The sequence below is a fragment of the Aplidium turbinatum genome, chromosome 1 (assembly GCF_918807975.1).
Source record: "Aplidium turbinatum chromosome 1, kaAplTurb1.1, whole genome shotgun sequence".
Lineage (NCBI taxonomy): Eukaryota > Metazoa > Chordata > Ascidiacea > Aplousobranchia > Polyclinidae > Aplidium > Aplidium turbinatum.
The window spans coordinates 30,506,223-30,517,332 of NC_137472.1; the positions used below are offsets into that span (position 1 = coordinate 30,506,223).

At 38.7% G+C, this 11,110-nt stretch overlaps 1 protein-coding gene across 1 annotated transcript; it reads left to right on the forward strand.

The window, feature by feature from the left end:
• Positions 1 to 2,523: 2,523 nt before the first annotated feature.
• LOC145764655 (uncharacterized) lies at positions 2,524 to 8,767 on the forward strand (the record flags this gene model as incomplete). Its single annotated transcript, XM_082576302.1, has 5 exons — positions 2,524 to 3,098; positions 4,026 to 4,205; positions 4,572 to 4,697; positions 5,564 to 5,695; positions 7,992 to 8,767. Coding segments are annotated over 5 exons (1,248 nt in total), but the record flags the coding sequence as incomplete, so codon positions are not given.
• Positions 8,768 to 11,110: the final 2,343 nt, after the last annotated feature.

Genomic DNA, 11,110 nt, shown 5'->3' on the forward strand with positions numbered 1-11,110 from the left:
TAGGCGCGCACACTGTGGCGTCAGGATATTTAGGAGCGGAGCACTGTGGCGCCCGTTCATTCAGGTGCTATTCCTAGTAAAGTCTGCAGATAGTATCAGCTTGGCAGGTAGGGCAATGCTTTTCACACAAAATGTTGTATTGAACAGAAAAATATGTTGTTTCGTTAATGCGCGTGCATTTATTTGTTGTTAGTCATGGCTTCAGTGAGTGAAGCTGCTTTATCCGGCAATGTTTTTCACACAAAATGTTGTATTGAACAGAAAAATATGTCATGGCTTCCGTGAGTAAAGCTGCTTAAACCGGCAATGCTTTGAACACAAACTGTTATATTGAACAGAAAAATATATTGCTTTTTTTAATGCGCGTGTTCGGCATTTATTTGCTGTTTGTCCAGGTTTGCGTCGGCAAAAGCTTTATCAATAAATTATTCAAGTTTCCGAACATGACTGAGTTCACTTTTAGTTATACTGTATAAGTCAAATAATAACTACACTAAACATCAGTAAAAATATACCGTAGCCTATATTCAAGCGGGTGGTAGGCTTGAGTGAAGAGTAACTTAGTTTTCCGTCAAAACCCCGACTAGGTTTTGCCAAAGCTGAACTGATACAATTTGCAGACTTTACTAGGAATAGCACCTAACTGAACGGGCGCCACAGTGCTCCGCACCTAAATATCCAGACGCCACAAAGTGCGCGCCTATTTGACGGGCGCCTAACTGTCTGCGCCTAAAAGACGTGGATCCTCCGACTCCAGACATGCCAAAATCCTTCCGACTTCACAACTTCGACTCCACAGCCTTGAATAAAACACATACGTTTGGCTAATGCACATTAGGCTACAACTCACTCAGTCATCGTAACGCTGAAAGCCCTGGGCTTGTTTTGCAGCAATAAGTTGCTCTCATCTAGGGATTATGGTAGTCAATGACAATGACACATGCAGTGCGTTCGATGTTGGTTGGTTGGTTTTGAGTGTTCATCCTCGGACTGACAAAGCCTTGATTGGTTATTCTTGGTAGTTTCGCATACTTGTAGAGGCTCTTGACACAGGGTCTGTTACCGAGATTGGCAGAGTGAAGTTTTCCGATTGCTGAAGTGTTGTTGCTGGAGAGTTATTCCATGCACTAAGGTAAGTTCCACTGAAAGAAGAGCAGTCCTGAAATGCATTGCTCAAGCGCTCACCCCGAGAGTCGAACTAGCGGTTGTCACCGACTTCTGCTTTAAGTGAAAGTTTCCAATGCACATCATGAACTAAACAGTCGATATTAATCCTGAGTTGCAACCACCCACTAAAAAGACTTAAGCAATGCCTCAGTTTAGCAATTTAGAAGAGACTGTGATCTAAGCATAGCCGTAGGAGAGTAAAACATTTTGTGGGGGCGAACAAAATTTGCCCAAGTCTTGTCTTTGCAATTATAGCCATGAAAGCTACATTTTTGGAAATGCATTTCTGTAAAAACCATATAATGGTTTAACCCTTAATGCAACTAATATGTGGTGGCAGGTGATTAGTTGTAAAAGTGGGGCCATGTGCTTACTGAAGATGAGAAAAACATCGTTGGGTGTGGGGGACCTCCTCAAAAAGTACTGAAAAAAAAAAACATTTTGTTTGGTGCATTCTGAGCGTATTTTCAGCTTTAAATTTTAATGAAAAATTAAGATAAAACTTTCGGTGAGCGAGATGCCGTCGCGAAGAGCCGTGTATGACCAGCGAGCCATGGGTTCCCGACCCCTGGTCTAATAACTTCACACTTATCAACTTGGAAGAGTATAGGCTACGACAACACAAGCATCAAAACGTTCAACTTAGGTAAACAAAGCTGACTTAACTTTAATCTATTTTCAAAGAAGTGTCTGTGTCCCAATTATAGTAAATAAACCATCACATTGAATCGTTCTTGCATCACACTTGCACCTTTGAAAAAAATTGCTTTTAGTAATTGATGTAATAATGCAACGAAACCATTGCCAATGTTATGCAAGCTGCTGCATACCAAACAGCTGTTGATATACGACTGTTGTTGATCGGTGCAAATAACTTAGCTACGCCACTCCCTGTCTAACAAGTTGTTGCTAAATATCATCAGCATGTGTTAATCTACAAAAGAACTCATTTGTGTATTCTGTAACAATAACAAGCATTGCTAACAAAAATAGTGGGTTGCTTTGCTAGAAAAATGTATTTTGGATAAGGAAACACTGAAGGATAGATCCGATGAATCCGCGGGAATTCGAGGGATACGTTATGCTCACGAGCCAGCACAAGGTAAAAAAATACATTTGCAGTACGGTATATCTAGAGTTTGTCGGCGAGAAATTATAAACGAGTCGACTACAAAACTACCCCAAAGACATGGTAGACTTGTATCGACATCTAACAAAAGCTGCTTCTTTTGGCATTGACTTAATGCTTATTCATTAAGATCGATAATGGAAGACGCCATACATACTTAATCTAAATCTTCAACCACCGGACGTACGACTCGATGTGACAAAAAAAAACTTCGTGCATTTACTTTTTCAGAATTTGATTGGAAAAGCGAAATTCGTGAACTAATTGACACTATTCCGGTGGTGGAATCCAATCATGATTCCAAGTTTAAAGACGGAAAGGATTTAATTTATTTTCCTAAAAGCAGCATTTTGGAGTCGTTGCTGAAATACAACAACTTAACGAATTTTGATGTAAAGCTTAAAACCTTGTTGCTTGATGTATACAGTGAATCTAAGGGAACAATTTCTGTCGAAGATGCAGCAAATGTCTTTCATGATCAGCTTGTTTTTAATTGCGACGACCTGACTTTTTTAGAACAACGAACAGAACCTCCAATGCTGAAATACAGCAATTTACCAATGGACAAACAAAAAGGAAAATTAATGCTTGATAACGAACACACAGTTGTAAATGTCACCATTAAAAGCTTTCAAAAGGAAATAAATCAAGAATTTGAAAGGGCAAAAGAAACGCTTTGCAAACTAATGGAAATGCAAGATTGGCCTGGCATTCCCAGAGTCTATGCAGTTTGTCTCTTGACAAAAAACAAAGCTGATTTCACATCCTTAAACACGAAAAGTGATCAGATTTATTCTTTCAGGTATTCTTCAGCTATTTTTTTTTATTTTATTCGCGTAATGCAATTGCAGTTTTTTTCTTAAAATTATATTTGCTCCACAACAAAGTTCAAACTTGACATATTTAGACTTCAAATAGCCTATCAAAAGCCGAATATTACCAGAACAAGTGTCACCCGATAAACTTGCCTCAACAACACAGTACGGTAGCCTACAAGAGTTGCATGAACTATAAAAAGATTTACAGAATGTTTACAACATAAGATATTCCGGCAGGGATTCGATTATAGTAGCCTACATGAATATTTGCCTTATGATCATATTGTAGCAGATGTCACTATTCAAACCAGTCGCTTGCAACAGATTCAGTAATCAGTAGCCTAAGCAGCTCTCGTTTATATGGCTGTCCTTTTAACTAAATGATTCTAAGCAACTTTCAGTAGGCTCCTTAAAGATGAAATTACAATATATATAAATATAAATCTATCTATTCAATATAAGCTTAAATACAGCCGGTCGACATCCAAACAGCAGCCTAGGTTATCTGAGTGTTTGCATGTTTCATTTTTGTTGGTTTTCTTTTGTGTATGCAGGCTTTGTGTAAAAAGGTAAAGGAGGTCCCATACTTGATTCAAGTGTCGGGTATGAATGAGAAGATAGGGTTCTCATTATACTAAGCCTTCGGCACTAAGGAGAGTAGGCTGGCCAGTTCCTTTCTCTCGGCCGCCTTTACATCAGCAACTACGCCCACCCAATTTATTATACCCTGGGTAGAGGTGGGCGGTATTTTCAGCAACCAGCTGAAGCCGAGAGTCGAACCAGGTTTGCACAATTGGAAAGCCAACGCCTTATCCGGTTGCGCCATCCCACCGCTTTGTGTACATAGGCTATAGCTAAAATGTCTACGATAAAGAATCCTTAGTAAATAACTAATTTTGATTATTATTCAGATACGTTATGGAAAGATATGTTGATGCGGTACCATTATGTAAGGAGCAAAATGCAACAGATGAATGCATCAAGTTGAACCAATTAAGAAAATTCGTGAAAACTTTTCGATATCCAGCAGTGGCTGTGCTCAAGATTATATTGAGCATAGCAGAAGTGTTTCAAAACCTTTGGATAAACGGGTACATTTTTAATAATTACAATGTGGCTCTTTAGAATTTCCTACCATCTTCAGAAGATGAGACATTTACTACGTTGTAATTTGCGATAACCTGGGAAATTTGATGCTCACTCAGCACTGATTGCATAATTAACATGTAAAATATGCCTTTTGCCTGTTGTCCTGACAGACACTGCATATAAGAATCAATAGTTTTCTGCAGGATCATTTTAGCATGCGTTAGATATTGTTCAGATGTTCAGACTTAACTTTTCAGATCTTTATTATTGATTGTTGGACGTTTATAAAACAAGCGGATTCATCAACATACTGCATGACAACATAGAATAGTAATTAATCTTGTCTTTTCTTTTTCAAACATTTTCAGAATATTTCCCTACGACTTCCATTTGAATGAATTGCTTATTACAAAGGACTTGCAAGCTGTATTTATAAATGTGGAATCTTTTATTTTTCTGGAAGTTAGTTCTCATACAGGAAATTCTCACACAAGGTATTAGCTACTATATGTTTTGTGCTAAATCAGGATGCAAAAAGTGATTTCTTTATTCTTTGTAGTAGCTTTCCACTTCTGCATACATCAGGCAGTAGACTAGTACGGTAGTAGTTTCTTTTGGCGTTTTTCCGCTAGCTCCAACCATGGCTACCTAAAGATACGGCCTGATTTGTCACACTTTGCAGAAATTTCCCAATTTTGCTAACGCTTTGCAAATGTTCAAATAAATTTTTCTAAAAATTATATTTTTACGCTTTCTGTACTGTTTTCCCCAAATGACACAATAGGTTTTAACATCCTCACATGTTGAAAAACAAAGAAAGTTTGATTTCGAAGATTTTAGTCAGATCAATAACAGTCTGATTGAGCGTTTTTTAACTCACTTTTTTTCATTTTCTACTACTTCCCCAAGGCAACAAAAAGCTTTTATATCATCAAAAGACAGCAAAAAGTAAAAAAATCTCAGAAAATGTCAGTCAAACACTAGCAGTAGCTGTAATCATAATCTGCAAAATGTGACAAATCAGGCCGCACCTCCAGGTGGCCATGCTTCAACAAGTAAAGCGCTGGAGCCGATTGAAATTAATCAAGCTAAGTACCGAAAAAAGATGCCGCACTAAGAGACGCGCTTTCGACAATTGATGCCGCACGCAACAGGTTGCAAACTATCCTGTTCAAGAACTCTTGTGTTAGTGAGCGATCAATCAGGATCATCTACGTAAAAGCTTTATAAAAGACCACTTCCGACCTTTGTAAAACTGACGATTAAGATGTTGAAGTAGAATTGACAAATCTTGAGATGGATCTGATAATAAAAGCATCTCACTTTCGCTAACTTTTTTTACAACTTTATTTTTGTACAGAGTACTTTCTGATGTGATGTGCAAAGATTGGAGACAATGTCCAATTCCTGGCTGGCAACCTCATCAATTATTGTTTCGACTCGGGCAACACTGTAAAGAAGTCAGAGGTCACTGTTCTCAAGTAACTGCCAGGTAAACCAAAACTATACTGACATGTATTTGGTTATGTTTGGCAATATAAATCCAGCAATACCTCGTATAATACCGTACTGTCAATAGCGTAGGGCTAGGTCTAATGTGAAGAACTACAACCTTGATTATACAGTGCCTGCAAAAAAGTCTTTACATTCGGTCGGCAAAAAAAAACTTTACATGTAAAATCTGCACAAGTTCTTAGGTTACTGTTCCCGCCAAAAGCATTGCGTCACAAAAACGCTTATAGTTACATTATTAGCTACTCTCTGGCGACACTTCACCGTAAAGCCATTGCTCTGCGTGCCTAGTGTTGCTTTCCAGTTTCGTGAGTAGTAAGAGGGGTGAAATAACACAATATTTTTCATTTTCTCAAAGTTTCGAAGTCTTGCAAAAAATTTTTCAAAAACTAAAATGTGTTGAAAGAGGAAGCAAATGGAAGTAAAACCTCGTGCTTTGACTTTGTGAGAGAAGGGAGATTCTTTGATTGCTGTAGCCAGAAATATTGATATTGGGGTCTCAAGAGAGGCAATTTATCAATTAAAAAGCTTAAATATTCACTCATTGTAAAAATTTTAGTTGATACATTGCCTCTCTGGAGACCCCAATATCTCTGGCTATAGCAATCACAGAATCTCCCTTCTCTCACAAAGTCAAGGCACCAGGTTTTACTTCCATTTGCTTCTTCTTTCAACACATTTTAGTTTTTGAAAAAAAATTTGCAAGACCTCGAAACTTTGAGAAAATGAAAAATATTGTGCGATTTCACCCCCCTTAGCCTACTATACTCACGAAGCTGGAAAGCAACACCAGGCACGCAGAGCAATGGCTTTACGGTGAAGTGTTGCCAGAGAGTAGCTAATGATGTAACTATAAGCGTTTTTGTGACGCAATGCTTTTGGCGGAAACAGTAAGCTAAGAACTTGGACATATTTTGCATGTAAAGTTTTTTTTTGGCGACTGAATGTAAAGATTTTTTTTGCCGGCACTGTAGTAGGTTTAATAATAATATAGGCTGCAGGAACTTTCACCATGTGACCTGTTCTATGTAGCCTATCCAGAGGTGGCTATTTGATACTTTAATAGTAGCGCGCTACTCGCTACGGCTGCTCGGGCTAAAGTGACGCTACCGCTACTTTTGTCTTAACTTAAACTGATACAGGAAGCACTTCGTGATGTCAAAACGATCTTGAAAACGAATGATATGATTTTTTTACACTACCATTTCAACGTCGTTATAGAAAACAAGTTCTAGGTAAAATTTATTGTTATGCATCTTTCATAAACAAGAGCATTTCAAGATGTGAGTCGCTGAGTCCTGCCCGATTTGGCTTCAGCAAGTCTTTTTCAACGGGGAAAATCTCTTTAACGCAGCACTGGAAATAACGGAGATGTTGTGATTAATAAAGAGACGTTACAAATCGACACTAGGAACGCTCAAGAACTTGCTTCTGTCTGAGAAAAAGGCCTCTACAATTGACTTTACAGTCTGTACCGACGTTTTATGCGATTGCATCAACACATGAAAAAATTCATCTTCGGAGTCCTGACTGGTGTCGTTGTAGGCCCGGACTTAGGGGGGGGGGCAGATGGTGCAGGTGCCCCGGGCCCCCCGACTTTTGAAGTGCCTCCCGACGTGGAAAAATGTGATTTTGTGCTTTTTTTTTTCTTTCAGCCTTCGAAGTTTCTTCAAAATGCTGTGCAGTGCTGGATTAATGCTACTGCAGACGTAGAGGTGGTTTTTGCACGGGGCCTCCCGATCTAAAAGTGCCCCGGGCCCCCCATCAGCCAAATCCGGCCCTGTGTCGTTGTCACTCTTGTCGGTATCAACGTGGCATGATCTTTCCCGTAGGCTAATAGTCAAATGATTTCTGCCTTCATTTTTTCCACGCATTGTTAAATTGAAAAAATAGCGCCGCTACTTCAACAAAATGTAGCGTCGCTGCAGTTACTGTTATCAAAAAAGTAGCGGCGCTACAAAAAAAGCGCTACTGCCCACATCTGAGCCCATCATGCACAAAAAAAACCTGATTTACTCAAAATCTTTGGTCAACTAAGGAAATTGAAATTGCCCACAGCTAAGCTCACTTTACAAAACGACGAAACACCTCAAGCAAAGTTGGGTTTTATCGTTATGATACCTTGGGTACCTTCAACATATTGTGGCAGTAGGCTATTGAAAAAATTCTATAGGCCTGTTATTCTTTTTTGATACTTTGAAAAAACAATATCACTGAGAAGCCACCGAATTTTCTTTGTTCTACTTTTTCTGTACATTATTTTGTTATTCACGCAGATGCTGGGGACTGGATAGCAACGTATATTTATGTACGTTTTCAAAATGGCTTTTCCATCAGCTTCAAGCGTTTATTCCCAGCACTTGGCATAATACCAAAGAAATCAACCAGCTCTTATCTTGTTCGTACAAATCTTTACCAGACACTCGATGCGATTGGACTGGGTTTCTGCACGCAGTCGATCATTTCACACAACTTGCTGAAAAAGAGTTTGCAGGAAAGCGACAGGTGTAGATCACCTTTTCGTTTAAAATAACTTCCACATTTGTAGTGCTTTCGAAAGAGCTGTAGTGTAGTTGAAAACTTGTTAACAGAAGGATTTTATTAAAACTAAATGCGTGCGCAAATTATATTGAATCATTGATCAACAAACTTCACATTACAGTAGTCTAACCTAAAAATCGGAGTGGATGTGGCCAAATATTCCCTGCTTTGGCCATGTTCCGTTATTTGTAAGTTTTGGCTGGTTACAATAACGATTTATAGTACTAATATACTTTCCAATCATTTTTGTCCATAAATTTCGGCTTGTGATTTAAGATTGTTGTTCCGCCGGGTCAATTGCCCTCATGATTTGTAATTGTGCTGACGTTCAATTTACGTTGTTTCTTTGCTCTCCGTGACCTGGCCTGCCTGAAAACCCAGATGTTTCAATCTTAATTGTCGGTTCTGCCGTATGCGGGAGCCGTTGTGTGTGGAGAGACCATTAACCTTGTGTTAAAATTCAGTATTGGTAAAACAAGCGAGAGATGAAGCTAGGACGCCTTTAGGAGATGTGTGGGCTACTTGGAATTCGAGTTAACTGTTTTGACATTCATAAGTTTATACAAAGAATCAGGTTTTATCTCCACCTCAGACTCAATAAATCAAAACAAATAAACGATTGCAAGTTATGGTTGTGACAGGAAGAAGGAGGGATTGTAGGCAAGCATTAAGCTACTACTCTTGTAACTAGTTGTAGCCTAATATGGGCTGCATTGATGCGCTGTCAGGGATAACAAAAACTTCTTTGGCTATCTTAAAGAAAACCTTATTTAATTTATTATGGCATTGACATAATAATAATTAGGCTACAGTACCCTTACGTGAAGAATGCAATATTGCTTTTTTAGGTAGGGCTTACAGGCTATCGTGGAATGTATGTGCAGTAGCTTGGTGACAAACTTGTTTGCACTATTTCAAATCGCCTATGGTGTACATATTTTGACATTTGCACTGAAACAGTTGAAGTCGGACTTTTGATTTAGCCTACTGGTTATGCTGGTTAAAATAGGGATGGTAGATCATAGGGATGCGAAATTTCATCCGCTTTTGACTTATCCGCAACACTAGAAGGGTTACGTTTTTTTGTAATTTACAAAATATTTTACTTTTTATGGGTTATATAAGAAGAGTGAAGTTTGTTTTAAAGTAATGTAAGGTTTTTAGTTGAAAGCAAGCCAGCAGTAAAGCGTAAAAAAAATGTCAAATTGGCAATTGACCCTTCTAATGTTGAAGGAACAACGGAGTTGCGCGTCCAGTAATGTACCGTCCCTATGGTTAAAAGAGGCATGGCTACGCTACAAGTTTTAAAAATACTCTATTGGGTTTACATGGCTGCAACAATTCAATCGCTTTATCCAACGAACCTTAACACTTTTTTTTCATCACAAATGATATATCTTGCGAGGTATGAGCCCAGACGAGGGGGCACTTAGGGCAGTGGTTCCCAACTCGTTTTTAAGGCGACCCATTTTTAAAAAAATTCGGTTCGGTAAAATCTTGCGACCCAAGCAAATTGTCGTAATATTGTAAAAGCCATACAAGATTGTGTTGCAAACAAACAGCACTACAAAAGCAGTAACTTTTTCCGAAAATAATATGTTTATCAAATCACTAATGAGATAGCTGTGCTGGCTTGCTGTCAGTGAGTTTTTGAAATCGAGGCGTTATTCTGCTTAAGCATAGCCGCATGTCGGTTTTAACTTCCAGCCGGTTTCGCTGTTCAGTTTTCAATACACACATGGCGCTAAATCCAATCTTACAAAGCCAAGTTGTTGCAAATGGAATCTGTTTTTGAATCCCTAATTGTGAAACTGTGGGATACACTTTGTACATGGAAGCCCAAAAGTGGATGTTTGCAGAATCTTTGGGGTATTTGTCTTTGAAGGACGCAAAAGAAATACGGTTTGCTACTTCTGTCGTTATGTCCATAAACTGTTCTGCAACATGGATGGAAAGTTGAGGCAGATCTTTTCCAGCAAATGGATCAATTATTATCCAATCATTTTGGTTATTAAGTGTCAGAGATTCTCCATAGTAGTGCACAAACTTTTTGGCAAACTGTTCCAGGTGTCTAATTATCGTTTGCTCAATATCAACTTCATTGTCACAGATATATTGCGTTAGCTGAGGAAATATATCGTACTCATCTCTGGTGACATAACTTTTCCAGAATATGAGTTTTTTGTGTTAAGCAGAAACTTTTGCGACGCGATCAATCACCGTAAAACCGTTGCCTTGCATATATAAATTTAGAGAATTCAGAGAGTCAAATATATCGGCAAGGTAAGCAACTTTTGCCTTGAAATCTTCTTGCAAAAACTTCTCGGTTAATCTCACACAGTTCTGTTGCCTCAGGAAGATAGCAATCTCCTCTCGCAAATTACAAACTCGCTTCAGGACACGACCTCGTGACAACTATCACGCTTCTGTGTGCAACAGCAATGCTTGATAATAATCATAATCCACAAAGACGAAAACAAATGCCAATTTAGTGGACTTGTACCGACTGCTGTCTTATATTCGTCACCAGCCATTATTCTGCAGTGCAGTCCAACGTTCTCATAATTCTTAATTCAATTGTTTAGCCTACCGTACTCTCAACTGTTTCAAGTTTTCATTCATTAGCATGCGCCTGGCAGCACCGGCTTAATTGCTTTCAACCATTTATAACTAACTTTTATTAGACGGTACCTTATCCTTGCAGTTGCTATAGAATCCACTGCATAAATTTTTTTTTAACTTGTCGCAAGTAGCTAGTACGGTAGCCTACAGGTAATTGTCGCCCGTATTCCTCATCAATCTCCCCATTATGCATCGATTTCCTAACAACTGCAACGTTTATAACACGTCATGA